The 17,988-nt window shown below is 39.2% G+C and overlaps 1 protein-coding gene across 5 annotated transcripts in view; it reads left to right on the forward strand.

The window, feature by feature from the left end:
- The window catches only part of AFF3 (ALF transcription elongation factor 3), a 461,951-nt gene that overhangs the window by 410,591 nt on the left and 33,372 nt on the right, over positions 1 to 17,988 (forward strand). For all 5 annotated transcript variants that reach the window (XM_039867117.1, XM_039867115.1, XM_039867119.1 and 2 more), the window contains one exon: positions 12,966 to 13,152. In XM_039867117.1, the coding sequence (XP_039723051.1) occupies positions 12,966 to 13,152 (187 nt within the window). The remainder of the gene's footprint in view (positions 1 to 12,965; positions 13,153 to 17,988) is intronic.

Genomic DNA, 17,988 nt, shown 5'->3' on the forward strand with positions numbered 1-17,988 from the left:
CTCAATGCAAACCTTACAAGCCAGAAAGGAATGGAATCAAATATTTAAACGATTAAGCGAAAGGAACTACCAGCCTAGAATAATGTATCCAACTAAGCTCTCCTTTAGATATGAAGGAGAAATTAAGACATTTCCAGACATACAAAAATTGAGGAAATTCTCCACTATGAGGCCTGCACTATAGGAAATACTGAAAGGGATCAGTCATTTAAAACAAAATAACAACAACAGAAAATACATAATTAGGAGTAAAGTGACTATCAGGCAAATAGAAGCAGAAGAGTGCAACCCTTACTAAGAACGGGGCATTATAAGCTTAAATAATAAAAAGAGAATTGTTATAACAAGATAGTAATGAACATTCAGCATACATAGGAACAAATTAAGATAACAATGACTGAAAAGAGAGGGATTCAAAGACCCAAATTTGCAAAGGGGAATGGAGATAAGGCACACACAGAAGAAAATGGACGACTGTATATATATAACTATCCTTTACATATTCATAATGGTAACCACATGCCAAAGATTCAGAACTGAAGTACATAAAACAAGAAGAACTAGAGGCAAAACCCACAAAAGCCAACCAAAATAAAGAAAACAGAAGCACAAGGACAAAGAAGCTATGGAAACAGTGAGCTACCAAAAAGCAAAAGATAAAATGGCTATAAGAAGACCTCATATTTCAATAACCACCCTAAATGTAAATGGATTGAACTCACCAATAAAAAGGCACAGAGTTGCAGAATGGACCAAAAAGCAAAACCCAACCATATGCTGCCTCCAGAAGACACATCTCAGCTTCAAAGACAAATATAGAGTGAAAGGATGGAAAATGATATTTCAAGCAAATAGCATTCAGAGAAAAGCGAGAGTAGTGGTACTAATATCAGATGAAATAGACTTCAAAATAAAAAAGATAAAGATACTGAGGGACACTTCATAATGATAAAAGAAATCATGCACCAAGAAGACATAACACTTATTAATACTTACACTCCCAAACAGGGAGCCCTGAAATACATAAAGCAATTACTAACAGAGCTAAAGGGAGAAACAGACCCAAACACTATCATAGTAGGGAACCTAAATACCCCACTGGATAGACCATCCAAACAGAAAATCAATAAGGAAATAACATCCTTAAATGACTCATTAGACCAACTGGACATAATTGACATTTACAGAGCCTTCCATCCCAAAACAGCTGCTTATACATTCTTCTCTAGTGCACATGGAACATTCTCAAGAGTCAACCATGTACTGGGACACAGAGATAGCCTCAAGAAATATAAGAGGGTTGAAATCATACCAACCATATTCTCTGATCATAATGCTTTGAAGCTAGACATCAACTGCAAAAAGAAAGCAGGAAGAACCACAAATACATGGAAATTAAACGACATGCTACTGAAGAACAACTGGGTCAGGGAAGAAATAAAAAGAGAGATCAAGAGATACATAGAAACGAATGATAATGATAGTACAACATATCAAAACTTTTGGGACATGGCAAAAGCGGTTATAAGAGGAAAGTTCATATCATTACAGGCCTATCTCCAAAAACAAAAACAAGCCCAAATAAACAACCTAATGCTTCATCTTAAAAACTAGAAAAGGAAGAACAAATGAAGCCTAAAGTCAGCAGAAAGAAATAATCAAAATTAGAGCAGAAATAAATAAAAACAAACGAACAAAAAAAAAAGATAGAAAAAATAAATGCAACAAAGAGCTGATTCTTTGAGAAAGTTAATAAAATTGACAAACCCCTGGCTAGACTCACTAAAGGAAAAAGAGAAAGGATACAAATAAAATCAGGAATGAAAGAGGGGAAATTACAACTGACATCACAGAAATACAAAGGATCATACAAGAATACCATGAAAAAGTATATAACACCAAATTTCATAACCTAGAAGAAATGGACCAGTACTTAGAAAAATAAAAGGCTCTAAGACTAGATGGTTTTACTGGTTATAAGTTCTTAATTTTCAGGGAACAGGTAATTCTCATACTATTTAAACTTTATAAAGCACTATGAAAAGGTAAACACTATCCAATTTATTCTTTTAAGTTAAAACCACCATGATGCAAAACCTGCCTAAAATTGCCCCCAAAATATAAAATGGGGAAATGTAAATATATATCAAGTTCACCAGTAAATAGAGCCTATCAAAATCCTAAATAAATACGAGCAAGCTAATTGCAATACTATATTAGTAGAATCATCTTCCACAATTAAATAGACTTAAAAGGGGTAGCATATGCTCTATTGGAGAAAAAGTGAACAATAGGAAAGTTTAGAAAATTTTTAAAAATATTTAATTCTCATAATTATGACCCAAAAATATTTACAGTTAACATTTGAGGATATATCCTTCCAGTTTTATATATATATAACAACTATATATATATAAACATATATATAACTATTATATATAAATTTTATTTATATATATAAATATATGTAAATATATATGTAATATATATTTATATATATATAAATATATATATTTTTATATATATAAATATATATTACATATATATTTACATATATTTATATATATAAATAAAATTTATATATAATAGTTATATATATGTTTATATATATATAGTTTATATATATAAAAATATATATATTTATATATATGTAAATATATTTTATATATAAATATATATAAATATAAATTTTATATATAAATATATATATAAATATAAATATATATATAAATATATATATTTTTATATATATAAATATATGTAAATATATATTTTATATATAAATATATATATATATATAAATATATATATTTTAACCTAATTATGATCATGCTGCTTTGTAGCCAGTAGGCTGTCAAGGAAAAACCACACACATATACCCTGTAAGGTAGGATTATGTCCTCAACTTGTTTGTCAAAGGGTACAAAAGCACAGCTGGAGCAGAGGGGCCCCACCGAACAAGTCCACCATGCACCAGCGCCAATCCCCAGGTGTCTCTCAAGGGTGCTCACACCTCAGTCCTTTGATGCTTGGACCTCACTTAACTAGTACAGAATACTTACACAGTCTGTGTACTTAGTAGTTTCCTGTAAGAGCCTGTTTATAGACATGGGGACCCTCTGATTCTTAAGTAAAACCCAGAATCAGCAAAACCCTAACCTCTCCCAGGAGAAAAGGAGAGGCAACATTTAGGTATTCCTGGCCAATTTCTGCGCCCTCAAATGACTGGCGTATTCTGAAAAGTCCACTTCCTCACAAATATACAGTGAGGATTTTTCATCATAGGAAGTATTTCTGCTAATATGTTTAGAATGACTAGACTGTGGAAAAGTGTTCCCTCATGAAACTATATCATTATTTATCTAATTAACCCCCTGTTTGGGGGCATTCTGGTTGTTTATAAATGTTTTCCTTTGCAAATAACAGGAGCACATATCCTTGTAGATAACTGTTTTTAGACATCCCTTATTATTTTCATAGGATAAATTTCTACAAGTAGAATCTCAGTTCTGTCTTTTATTAGACACCTCATTGTCTTCACCTATAAAGTGGCAGAATAATACCTATCCTATAAAGAGGCAACAAAAGCATAAGGTGACAAAAAAAATCCCAGGGGTCTTGGGTCTTGTTTTGAGTCATTATTTTGGGTTGGAATGGGTGCTCCATTCTGACTTATTTGTAGAGCTTTTCTTTCATTTTTCTAGATTAATGAAAAATGTGTAGTTTTTGTATTGTCAACAAGCAGTATTGGAATTTGTTTTATAGTTTTCATAGCCAGTTTCATCTACTTTTTATGATCCTATACTGTTTCTGATGGTTATACTTTTTCCCTTAGAGAAGCCAGGACCAGCTGATTCCTGTGTTCCAGGCTCTGTGTATGGCTGAGTGTCTGTCAGCTCCCTCCTCCACACACACACACACACACACACAACACACATGCTGTCACTCTGATGTATTAGCACAAAGTGTACTCTTAACAAACCTCACACCAATACCATCCCTTACCCCCGTGCCATTTATTCCGAACAAAGTCCTTAAAGTCTCACCATTTTATCCTTAACATTTTTATAGCCTCATTTCACTTGAGGCATTTTTCTCACAAGGCTATATGCATCATTAGTGACACGTTCTTTCTAGGTTTGAATACATACTTATAAAATCTGAGCTTAATTTCCACAATAAGTGGTTTTTAAGTAAGTGAATTAATGCCTAATTTGACTAGGTGATAAAATGGACAAGCACTGTGGCAGACACCTGCATGGCTGTTTCATTCATCAGCCTTTGAGACAGTTACCCAGAGCTGGAGGCTAGAAGTATTGAGAGAGGGTTGGTTTCTTTCTGCTTGATAAATTCAAGTGGGTGGTTTCTGTTCTGCGACAAGATGCCGATGTACTTTTCCCTGTTCCTTCTGCTAAGTACAGCTAAAATTCTTAAACGTATATACATGTTTATATATAATATATATTTATATATTTTTATATATGTTTATATATATACATATAAATAAAACAAACATAAGACTAAAAGGTAGAGAGAAGGCAGATCAGCTAGGGACTCCAGACCCTGGGAAAGACATGGCAGTGAGTTCCCTGAGTTTTCTTATTTCCTCATGTAGCCCAGAGTGAATGCTAGAGAAGCTGGCAACCTGGAATTGCTAATAGGCACAGATTTTTTTTAAATGCCACAGAAAAGCCATCTCTTTCTAGTCAAAGAACCAGGAATGGGTATCCTAGCAAGAAGAAAACATTAAAATAGGAACTGCTCTATTCCAGCCAAACAGTATGGAATAAGCAAGTGGCCCCATCCTCATCAGCAAAAGCCAAGTGGGAAGCCTAGACTTCCTTTAACCCTCGCCCAACTGTGAGGAGGGGCCCCTCTCACCCTAGCTGGCCTGCTATTAGTGGAGGCCTGCTAGAAAACAAGTAGGGTTTTTTTTAATCCAAAGTCTTATAATACCAAAAATGTTCAGGATACAATAGAAAAATCACTAATTATAACAAAAACCTGGAAAAATCTGAACTCAATGAGAAAAGACAATTAACAGATGCCAATACTGAAATGACATAAATATTAGAATTATCTGATAAAGATTTTAAAAGAACCATTATAAAATGCTTCAGTGAGCAATTAAGAATACACCTGAAACAAATGAAAAACTAGAGTCTCAGCAAAGAAAGATATAAGAAAATTCAAGTGGCAATTTTAAAACCGAAAAATAAAATAATTAAAATTTTAAAATCCAACAAATGAGCTTAACAATAGGATGAAGAGAAACAAAGAAAGAATATGTGAACTTGAAGATAGAACAATAGAAATTGCTGATATGAAAAGCAGAAAGAAAACAGACTAAAGAAAAGAAAAAAGATCTGTGGGACTAGAACAAAAGATCTAACATTTGTGTCATTAGGGTACCAAGAGAAGAGGGGCTTAAAAATGATTCAAAAAGCATTCAAAGTAATAATGGCTAAAATTTTTCCAACTTTTGCAAAAGATATCTACATATTCAAGAAGCTTAGCAAACCCCAAACAGAATAAATCCAAATAAATTCATACCAGGAAACACCATAGTCAAACCTCTGAAAATAAAAGATGAAAAATATCTTGAAGGCAATGAGAAATAAACAACTCCTGACCTTTAGGGGTAGAACAATCCAAACAGTTTGAATGACCCTGTATTCAGTAACAATGAAGGCCAGAAGGAAATAGCACATCATTATTCAAGTGTTGAAAGAAAAGAACTGTCAATGCAAAATTCTATGTCTATTGAAAATTTCCTTCAGAAATGAAGGACAAATGAAGATATTTTGAGATGAAGGAAAACTAAGAGCATTTGTCACCAGCAGACCTACCCAAAAAGGATGGCTAAAGGAAGTTCTTGAAACAGAAAGGAAATGGTAAAAGAAGGAATCTTGATAAAATAAATGATATCAAGAAGGAAAAGGAACAATAGAAAGAGTAAAAGGAGGGTAAATACAATAAATTTTTCCTCTCTTGAGTTTTCTAAAATGTGTTTGACAGTTGAAAGAAAAATTTGAAACATTGATGTGGTTCTTGATGCATACAAGAGAAAGAATTAAGACAATTGAGGAGGCAAGGTTTCTACGCTTTCTTGTGTTGGTAAAATGATAATACCAGTAGGCCGTGACACGTCATGTGTAATGTAGCATCTAGAAAGTGATTTAAAACTGTACAGAGAGATAAATTCAAAAACACTGTAAATAAATCAAATACAATTGTATTCTATTTTTGTATAATTCTATTCTATTATGGTGGTTGCCAGAGGTGGAGGGGATGGTGGGAGAAATGGGTGAACTATTTTTATTTGGTTTTTTTTTAGTTTCAGTAAATTGAATATGTATATATACATATATATGTACATATCTATATGTGTGTGTATACATATATGTATACACACACATATATGTGTATATATATTTGTAATCTTAAAATATGTTTTAAGGATTAGGAAGGCAGAAAAAAGAAAACAGGGATCAAACAGAAAACAGAAAGTAAAATGGCATACTTAAGCTCTAACAATATCAATAATTATATTAAACGTAAAAGGGCTAAATTCACCAATTAAAAGATAGATTGGCAGAGAAATTAAAATAATAATAACCCAACTATATGCTGTCTACAAGAACCTCAATTCAAATGTAGCAATACAGCTAGTCTGAAAGTAAAAGAATGGAAACTATATACCATGAAGACATTAATCAAAAAAAGCCAGAATGCCTATATTACGATAGCCATTAGTAGACTTCAGAGCAAAGAAAATGACCAGGACATAGTGGGACATTATACAGTGGTAAAAGATGCAAGCTAGCAGGGAGGCATAACAATCTTAAATGTGGGTGCATCAAACAGTGGAGCTGCAAAATATGTGAAAAATAATTTGGCAGTTTCTGTAAAACCTAAACATACACTTATCATACAACCTAACAATCACATCCCTTAACATTTGTCTCAGAGAAATAAACATATACAAAAACCTCTACACAAATACTCATAGTAGTTATAATAGCCAGTAGTTATAATAGTAGTTATAATAGCCAAAAACTAAAAGCAACCAAAGTGCCCTAGTGGTTGAATGGTTAAACAGTGAGTGAATGGTTAAACATCCATGCCATAGAATCAATAAAAAATAACAAGCTTTTGATATACTCAACAACTTGGGTGGATCTCTAGGCATTATCTTGACTGAAAAAAATGTCCATCTCAAAATGACGTATACTATACTTAAATTATATCCCATTAAAAAACGGATGTACAATATATGAGTCCATTTATTCGACTTTTTTAAATGACAAAATTCAAGAGATGGCAAACATATTCGTAGTTGCCAGAGGTGAGGCTGAGAGATGGGCATGACTCTAAAGGAATAGCATGAGGGAGAGCCTTGTGGTGATGGGACAGCTCTGTATCTTGATTGTGGTGGTGGTTACACAGATTTATACACGTGATAAAATTATGTAGAACAATATACACATTGTACCATTGTCAGTTTTCTGCTTTTGATACTCTACTGTAGTTATAGAAGATGAAGCCACAGGAGAAACTGAATGAGGGGTACATGATATGTCTCTACTCTTTTTGCAGCTTCTGGTGAATCAATTATTTTAAATTTTAAAAATGTTTTAAATAAGTGCATTGATTGAGTGTATTTGGTTAACCTCTTCTTTGTCTCTGCTAATCTAAATCCCCGAGAGAGTTAAAACTCCTGGCTGTGTTTTTTTGTTGTTGTTAGTTTGTTTTTTGTTTTTTGTTTTTGTCCATTTCTTTTAGATGGAAGCATCAGAGGCTTTCAGAATGTGTAATAATAGGAAGTAGATCAGGGGTCTCAAATTGGTGCTCTACAAGCCTCATCTGACCTACAGATGCGTTTCATTGCTGAAATACAGTGGAACTTTTCATTGTTAGACTTTTCAAATTAGTTACTAGCATTTGAAAATCAGGAGATTTGGTATAAACATCAGGATTTAGGGCTTCTCATTTCCACATGGCAGGGGTATGCTGACATGGAGAGCGGTGCTAGACCAGACGGCGCTCTCCCCACTTTGACTCCTTCCCTGCCAGGGAGCCAAGGGTCCATTGTCATTTATCATCATGTGTTAGGCATTTGTCTTTCTTATACCTGGACTTCACTCCTTTATACTACTCACCTGGCCCCTGTAGATTTTTCAATTTGCAGTCTGTAACATAGACAGTAGCTCTCTAGAGATATCAGTTTTATGAAATCCTAGCCAGTCCCAAGGCAACAGAAAAAGATACATATGTTGTGTATATGAACATCTCATTAGCTACTTCATAGTATAACAAATACATTGACTTACATGCTGGATCAAGAATCATTTTTCTTTTAAGTTCTTTCATATAGTTGTTGAGAATCTGTTTATGCCAGACCCTCTGCTAGCTTTGGGGATGCAAGGATAAATTAGGTTATTCCTATCCTTAATATGGTAAGGGATACAGTAGAGAAATGGGCATTGTGTTCTAGGGGTTCAGGGGAGGAAACCTCCATTATGTGTGGGGAAATTGGGAAAAAATTCACGGAACAGGGCAGTGAAGCAGTTCAGTGCTGGAGTGTGAGGAGATGATAATGGAAGAAAGGGAGAAAGGAGTTTCTGACACAGAGAATGGCATGTGCAAAGGCACCCAGCTATAACCAGGCACAGGTGGTCAAAATCATGAGAAATTATTATGACTGCAGTTTAGGGACGGACCCATTGAGGTAAAGCTGGAGATCTTATTGAAGCCAGACCATGAAGAGCTTCAAAAGCCACATTTAACAGAATTGTTTCTGGCCGTTAATACAGAGCAAAGAAAGGTTAGTACAGAACCAACCATCCTATCAGCTTTGTTTTTTTGGAAAGTAAACAGTAAACTTTGTGCCAGCTTTTGCCATTTTCACTTCTCATCATATGGTTATAGTTTTAGCTCAATTGATATCACTAAAGATGCTTTCGATACAGGAACACTGTTGCTAGGGGACCGATTACAGTTTGGAAGTCAAGTGCTTGTTGAGTTCATACTGAGTGCTGAGTGATAAAGTGCCGTGGCCTCCTCTGTAATATTATCACTCGGCCAAGACCAGTGGAGCACCCACAGGATGCGAGGCACCATTGTCGGGCATCACAGTGTCCATACGGTGCCAAGCAGGCAGACAGCTTGCCTCCCAGTTACTTGGTGGTTGAAAGCTTGTGGACGGCTATGGGTGTTCATCCAGGCCACACAATGCACCCTTCACTCTGAGATCCAGGATTTGTCATTTAGCTTCCAGATCTTTTCTTTTACTGTTTGTATTCAGACTTAGCCCAGGCCAGATTCTGAAAGGAATGTGTCAGTGCAGCCAAAGGAAAGGACATAGAAAGCAGGTCATTAGAATAAAGCCAGGACTCTCTCAAAGTGTATTTGGTCTTGACCACTCATGAAAACAGCAAAACATTTCATGAAATCAAAATACAAAAATTAAATAAACCATCTAAGAGCGAACTGGACTTAAATTATAACAGATGAAATTTAGAGAACATTTAAAGAAATATCCTCTGAAAGGAAGAAGTGTCAAAATTGGAAGAGCACAAGAGGTGCTGAAATTCTCTTAAATATTTTTTTTTATTGGAAAAGAGAGATTGTAACCTTTTGGAAAGGTTCAATGCTTATTAAAAAAAACTCATTAGCCCAATGACAGGTTTTTTCTATTTTTTTGTTTTTTTTTCAGTAATCACATTCAAATGCCTACTATGTCCCTGGCACTTTGCTAAGTTGGGTGACACAAAGACTTATTCCATAATCTCACTGATGTTTTCATGTCTGCAGACTCAGTGGCACCATGTTGCATAGGGTCCAAGAACTCTCGTAAAAATTATCAAAGGTTGTGTCATCATGCCAACCGATCTATGTTATCTTTTCAGGAAAAAAGTTAATTTTTTTAAATTAAGTTTTTTTTTTTAATATCTTTGGTACAGAAACATGACATCTAATTGGCACGCTAAAATTTCAGTTGGCAGTTTTAAATATATACAGCCTTGTCTTTCAGGAAGGTCTTTCCGATGCATCTTTTTCCATCTTGATTCTGCGACTCTAAAGAGGCCTCCCAGAATAGCTAAGCCAACCCTTTTATTATAGTCACTGTGACAACCATCCCATCCAGCTTCCTAGAATTTACTCTGCCACCCTCCCTGCTGCAGCTGCTTCAGCAAAAGCACAGCAGCCTCATGCAGTCATGACAAGAGCAGTTATTAACAACCAGTTGACACCCAAGGACCTGCACAAACACCAGTTAATGGAGCAGCCTTTGTGGACGGAGGGATAGTTCTCTTGATGCCACAGCCGGAGCCACCAGAGTCCTTCCAGGCTCCCACCCTTAACACAGATTCTTTCTGGTGACACATTCTCTACCCCAACCATTGAAACATGAATATAGTCAATCGTGACCCTCCTTACAAGCAAAACATGAAGAAGAACCTAAAACTCTTGGCTCTCTCAACTGTTTTAAAAACAAATATAGTTATGCCAGTAAAACTCATTTTAAGTGAATTTCCTAATTTAAGGAAGGAAGACATGAAAGCCTGAGGCTTTTCCACCAACGTAATTCGGCCAAGAGAATCTGTCTCCTTGGGCTGGTGTGTCTCATTCCTATAGGACAGCCCCTCGTGAAAGGGAGGCAGGCAGCACGGGAACTGGTTAATGGACATTTTCCCAGAGATCGAAGTGCTGCTTTTGCAAAGGCAGGCAGTCCCTCCATCCATGTTGCCGCTTCTGCTGTGCTCACCCAATGCCCAGACACACACAGCAGGCGCATCACAGGTTCTTTGTTGTTTGAGTTAAAGCCTGTGGACGGTACTGCTCTGTGCTCAGAGCATTTGGCCATCACGTTGGTGAATCACTAAGCTCTTGGTCCGTCCTAATTTCTCAGTCTTCAGCAGATGTCACCCAGAATGTGGCAGGGAGACATATTTCTTCCCTCTACCATGTGTTGCTTCACTTTAGGGGGTTTTCAGGTTTAGGTTTTTATTAATTGGGGAGGAGGCGTTAGTTTGTTTTTGGAATTTTTTTTCCCCAGTGTTTTGGGGCCTGCTGACAAACTATTAACATGGGGTTGTTGGATGTGAGTTTGGTTTTTTTAGTGGGGGGTTGTTTATTGCTGTTTCTCCCCAGTGTTTTGGGAGTCTCTTAACAGGCTGTTAACATGGATGCCAGGTGTTCATGTTTGGCCAGAATCTAAGGTTTTTTGTTTTTAATGACCCCACTGACAGTAGGCATCCCAGCTCAGCCACCGGGAAAGGTGAATTTTAGCTCATGAGGGAAGAAAGTGGTATCACAGCCCTTTGATCACTAGCCTTCCTTTCCCTGCCTCTGTCCAAAGAGCCAGGATTCCTCACTCAACCCCAGACACAAATGAGAGGCTGCCAAAGAAGTCACGCCAGTTCAGGCAAGACATGAATGTGCAGATGTTGTCTGATGTTGACACATCCTCACAGCCCACGTCCTAAATGTGCAGATGTTGTCTACTGTCACACAGTAGGTATGGACCATGACGTTGGTGGGGGACATAGAAACCACTAGAGAAGATGATGTTCCAACTCTCCTACAGATATCTCCTACAGGACAGCTTCTTGTCTTGGCATTCTCCTAGAAGCCAGGCTCCAATGAGCATTAACCCCTCACACCGAAGATTTATGAGATTCTATCTTTGGGCAAAGCGTTTGTCAAAGATTTAAGGGGAAGGTGAAAAGTTTCCTTTACCTTGTCCGGGCTGCTTTGCACTTGAAACTCTAAACCCTAACAAGCTCCCCAGCCCCTGGCCTTCTCTAATGTCCACTCCTGTTGAGCACTGGTCCCAATTAGAAGGGCCAAGCTCATATTTGCTGACTCGACATCAAAAAGTGGTCACTGCATTTTCTGGGTTTAAAATATGACCTCAAAAGAACAAATTCAGGTGTGTGTAGAAGCAATTAATACAGACTTTGAAGATGTTGAATATTATGTGAGTACCAAAACTTTTTTTTTGGCTCACTCTTTGGGTGGATGTCTGCTATCTGGATTTTTGTGGTTAATTAATTACCATTAGAAAGTGACCATTTTTCCTGTTCTCTTTGAGTGTATGATTTGAGTCTGTAACTTGCTGGCAAGTTCCAGCATGGAAATGAACATAAAGTATAATTTGAAATGCTGTTGCTAACTATACTAAGGTTGAATTTTAAAGTATGGAATATATACTAACCTAACTATATGGAATATATACTAACCTAACTATACTAAGGTTGAATTTTAAAGTATGGAATATATATATTTAAAAAAATGTGTAAGTAATGGATCTTTAGTCCATTCATAAAGAGCTCAAAGGAAAATTACTGTTTACTCAGCAAGCCGGCTCCTATAAAGGCGACAGCATTCGAGTGTATGGGCGGGAAGAGGTGGGAAGCCCAGACTATATAACTTTGCCGGTCCTGCGGTCTCCAGAACCTTCCAGCAGGCCATTGAAAGCACAGAGCAGAACACTGTGTCCATCCTCACAGCCCACGTCCTAAAATAAAGCAAACAGAAATTTTCATTTTTTTACAAACTATTTCCAGCATTTTGGATTTCCTTGCATTTTTGTAGATGATTAGATTTGGGGATGCATTTGAAAAGCTATTCTCAGAAGCAGCAGCAAAATAGGAACAGCGGTTCTGGAATTATACCACCTTCCCTTCTAAAATGACCACACAAATAATGTGTGGCCGTCAATCAAGGGGCGCCAACTTTCACTCCCAGTTTTATTTATATGTAGGTACTATTTCGTTTAACCATTAGAATGCCTTTGACCTTGATGATTGCTCTTTGAGTGCCAAGTGATGGCTGACAGATGTGCGGCCTGTGCCTCCTGCTCCTCTGGTGGAATGACAGCTTGCTCAGTGGTGTTTCGTGTTTGCTCACTTGGCTTTCCTTCCCTTTCCTTCCCGGGGGACCCTGTGGGCTGGCAGCGCCGTGGTCCAGCAGGCCAACTGCAGAGCCTCAGTGCCTTCCAGCAAGGGCAGCAGCAGCGGCAGCAGCAGCAGCGGCAGCAGTTCATCCAGTGACTCGGAGAGCAGCTCCGGATCCGACTCGGACACCGAGAGCAGCTCTAGCGAGAGTGAGGGCAGCAAGCCTGCCCACTACCCCAGCCCCGAGGTAAGACCTGCGCTGGCCTGAGCCTTTCTGGCCGGCTTTTCCCCTGGGCGGCCAGGCAGTCAGTCCATGGCCCCTGGTTCTCACACCTCCCTACCGCCTCCTACCTCTCGGTTGTGACGGCAGCGACCCCTGAGGCCACCACCCCTTGGCAACCATCAGAGTTTGTTTGAGCTCATCGTTTTCTCCACTCTGTCCCCTCCTCACACTTCTCCTAATTACACAGCTCTCTTGGGAGTATAGAAACTTCATCTTTCATTGTGCAAAAATCTCTATCTTGACTTCCAGAAGTTTCCTAATGTGCTATAAATAACCAGTGACTGGAAATACTCTATGGGTCGGTCTCCCCAGGGGTCAGCCAGGCAGTAACTAGCCGGGGCAGTTTACCTCCTGGGAAGTGCAGTCGCCCATAAATCACCGGGACAGGACTCGTGAGGAGTAGACGTGGTTAGAATCTTACTTCTTTGCAGTTTGTCATGGATTAGAAGAGCTATAAATATTAATAAAACCTTAACTATGTTTTCTTTGTGAAAATATAAAAAGAAAAATTAGCTTCAACCAACAAATAATAATGAAACCTTTTATAGGTATAATGAGTATCTGTGTGGAAGATTTAGATGCCTCATATAAAAGCATTATAAGATACCAATAAAAATATGGCTATTTCTACTTTAAAGGGGGAAGGTGAAAAATAAAAAGTAATTCAGAACATGGAGATTCTTGGGAGAGGGCTGGGAGCAAATTTCTCAAGTCTGTGCATCTGTAAGGTAGACTTTGATTTCTAAGGAAGAAATAAAGTAGTTTCCTCTTGAGTGTGTGAACATTTGACTCTACCGTGGATCAGAGGATTTAATTTCTTACCTACAGCCTTCTGTACACTCTGGGGCCCAAATTTCTAAATAGGCTCTGAAATAAAATCAAAGCCACTTATACAGACCATGGTGGTAAGAGGGGAGAATCGTGAAGGGTGACACAAATCAATTTCTCTCTCTCTCTCTCTCTCTCTCTCTCCCCACCCACCTTTCTTCTTCCCTCCCTTCTTCTCTCTCCTTCTCTCTCTGTCTCTGTCTACCTGAGCAATATTAACCTATACAAGCCAGATGTTGATATAACCCTGACTCTTTCCAGACACAAAGTTATTATTCCTTCTTCATAATTTCATTCATTCATTCATTCATTCATTCAGTGTTCATTCAACAAATACTTATTGAACATCTGCCACAGACATGGCACTTGGCTCCAAGACACAGCAGTTATCTGACAGAGAAAGTCGTGGTCCTCATAGAACTGGCATAACAACAGGAATAATGTGAAACAGAAAGGTACAGGAGTTCAGCAAAATAGAGGAGTTCAACGGTATTTTTCAAAGCCAGCTTCATGCCACATATGTTGAGAAACTCCAGAATAGTGTTAGTTATAGGAAGTGACTGGGTTCTGGGACACTGCAGAAGCTGAGGGCAGTGGAAGTGGATAAGAAGTGTCAGTGTCTGTGAAGACCCCCTGTCCAGGCTCTTCTTTGTGACTTTGAAGGTTAAGTTCATGAATGTTGGGTCTTATTTTCTTGCTGAAATATGACTTCTAGAGCTCATGGGTGAGGCTGAATCTCAGCCTAAGGGAACTCGTTATAAGGTGCTTTAAGCAAATTCTTTGTAAATGTCAAGGATAATTACAAAGACTTGAACTCCTTGGGGATAATAGGAAGCTCTTGCCATTTCTTCCAGCAGCCCTCAGAGGACCAGACTGAGGAGAGGAGGCAAGATTCCAAACAATTTAGTTGCCTGAAGCCACGCCCAGTTTTGTTTTCTTCGCTTCTTTAGGCAGAGAGAATGCACAAGTAGCAAGTGAGGTATTAGCCACTCTGCAAGTTACTTCTTTCTGCTGGAAAGAAATGTATTAGTTGGAATGAAAGGTTTCTTCTAACATTTTTCCCAAGACACACCCCCTTTAGAAATAAAGCAAGTTTACAGAATGAGAATCGCACAGAAGGGAAGGAGCATGACTCGGCTGGCCCTCCACACTGTCACAGTTTCATGCTGATGGAGCTGACCCAGGTCACCTTGCAGAGGGCAGTGAGGCTTGTTTTCCTGAACCCCACTTGACAAGGTGGCTCTGTATAGCCATACCTCACCTTCCACGATGTAGACCAGTTTATTCTGCTTTGAAGCAAAGCATTTCTGGCCCTCGCTTCCCCTACCTTTAACATCATGATGTCGGGGGAGTAGGAGAGGACCTTCCAAGGCACCTGCATCCCCCCTCAGTGTGCCAGTACCCGAAACCCACGGGCTTCACTGACTTTCATCTGAACTGTTCTTTATGGCCGCGGTTGTAAAATGCCACTGCATTTTGCATGAATCACCGTAGTATAATGCCATGTCTGTGAGCCAGCACAGAGGAGCCTGCGCAAACTGTTTCCCTCGCTGCAGACCCTCTCTCTGTGGCCCAAGGTTTGCCAAGTTGTTCTTAGCTTCATTTTCTTCACTTGAGTTTCATCGTTTTTCCTGACACAGTACGTCCTTTCACATCAAAGTCCTTCCCCCTCAGCTAGCATGTTTACACTCACACACGGAGCTCCCGAGATCAACGTTCCCCAAGTCACAGGCACTGCATAGGGACAAAGAGCCTGGTCCCTTGGTTTTGAGGAGTGCCAGGGTTTAGTAGGTTTAACCCTTCTCTTAGATCTAGGGCTTCACCGTCCCTCAGAAACGCTCAGGTAGACTGTGTTTTCCATTGTGAATTCCCAAACTTATCTGACCATGGAAACTTTTCTCATGGACGATGCAAACTAAAAGCACATTTTGGAAAATGCTGCCCTAAGTGATTCTTGAAAATCAGCAGGAGTGAGAGACAAGTTACTCAATGTTTCCACAAGCTTCTTAATTAGGCATCTCTGGGGTACCTGGCAGCGGGGTCCAGAGAAAGCATAGGTGAATGCTTCTGTAGGAACAGAGAGAAGAGCAACCAGGGAGGAGGGTCATGGCTGAAAGTGCAAAGCAGCAGGTGAGCAAACAAACAAAACACTGGGCAGGGACTCTGATGGATGGCCATACCAGCAGCATGCCCATGGACGAGGGTTCAAAGCTTTGCGTTTCCCCCTCTTCACTGCCACTTAACTCTTCATGGTTAAGCTTCTTGGCCACAAGCGCCTCCCCCACCAAATGGCAGACATCCCTGTGAGGACAATCTGTGCAGTTGTCCTGAGGGATAAATGATACAATTTGAGTGACAGCTCATTGTGAGTGGGTCTTAGTAGGAGCAGACTCAGAGCAGTCTGCTTCCTTAACCTGTTACAGCCACTTCAGGGGACACAAAGGAACAGACCTACAATGTACACATGAAATGGATATGGATATCGAAAGGCTATGTGTTGAGGATATAGAGGGCACAGGCAATGTTGGGGAAGTTAGTGGTGTTCTCCTAAAATCAGACCTAACTGGATCATTTTAGTTTGTAGACCAACATTTCTCAAAGGAATGAGGTCCCCCTTCCAGAAAGCTGCTCCAGACAGCAGTGGGAGTTGAAACGAAGCAGCAGGGGAAAGAAGCTGGTCTTTAAACCTAGTCTCGGTGGTGCCTAATGACCTGGCAGCTTTGGACATGTCACTTAACCCCTCTGAGCCTCAGCTACAAATTGGGAGTGATAACATTTGTCTGTATGAATTAAATTAGATGACATGTGTGAGGTGGGAGGTACATTGTGGGTGTTGCGGCAGTGAAAAATGATGGGTGCTCTTGAACACCACCAGCCCAAGGAATTTGGATTTCATTTAAGAGGCAGTAATAGGAAGGCATTGTAGATCCTTGAGAAAGGAAGTGTGATTTAGTGATGTGTTGAAAATGGCCCTTGAAACTGCTTTCTTCAGCTGTGAAGTGCAGAAGAAATGACCCTAAAGCACGTCAGGCATGGGCCCCACACTGAGTGTATTCACTTCTCCCCTTCACTGCCAGCACTCCCACCAGGGTGTCTCAGTGCACATCTCCCCATGTGCAGCTGTGTCCTGGCTATAGGCAGTCATCCACATTCTCCCACGTTACAGGTGTGAGCCATGGAACGGGGAGGGAGAAGTAGCATTAAACATGGCGGTGGGGCCAGTGTATGTGGCATACCCTGCCATGAATGTTTGCCGCCTCTCCCATACATGCTGGACTGTTACTAGAAACCAACTAATCAAGCAATTGCTCCCTGTAAAATCATCATTTCTTAACCTTTTTATGAGACATAGAACTATTGCCTTCTCCTAGAAAAGTGCATCTATGCTACGTTTCATATTGTGTTTCAGAGCAGTCACTGACCCCTGGAACCAGTCTACGGGGCCAAGTTTAAACTTGTCACCTCTGTGGTTTGTTCTGAGTCAGCAAAAGTGCTTGCAGAGAGGTTTCCATCATCACTTCCATGTCTGAAACTTTTCTGGCAAAGTGGAGTGGAGGCAGGTCAAAGATGGACTGACCAAGTCCAACCTTCCAGGCCCCGCGGAAACAGGACTTCTAGACCACAGAATGAGCCATCCCCCCAGTTACTGCTTCCGCAAGAGTAACCATGCCTTACTTGTCTTTACGGCATTAACTCTATGTTCCTTCACTGGGGTTATGGGTTCCACTTGGTCCCCTTTTCTGATTTCCCCCCAAATTTTAAGTCTTACAAAAAAAAAATGAGTGCTTTAACACTCAGAGCCTCCAAACTATGCCCCCACTAACTTTCGTGGAATCTCAAGTTTATGTATCTATGTATAATTATAAAAAATATACATCATATAACACTCAAAAGTGCTGGAAATGGGTTCTAATGGAGCACAGTGCTATCCAAAAAGGCTTCAAAGTACTGTTCTGCCATTTAGGTGACCTG

Source organism: Pteropus medius, unplaced genomic scaffold, assembly GCF_902729225.1.
Source record: "Pteropus medius unplaced genomic scaffold, Ma_sr-lr_union100, whole genome shotgun sequence".
Lineage (NCBI taxonomy): Eukaryota > Metazoa > Chordata > Mammalia > Chiroptera > Pteropodidae > Pteropus > Pteropus medius.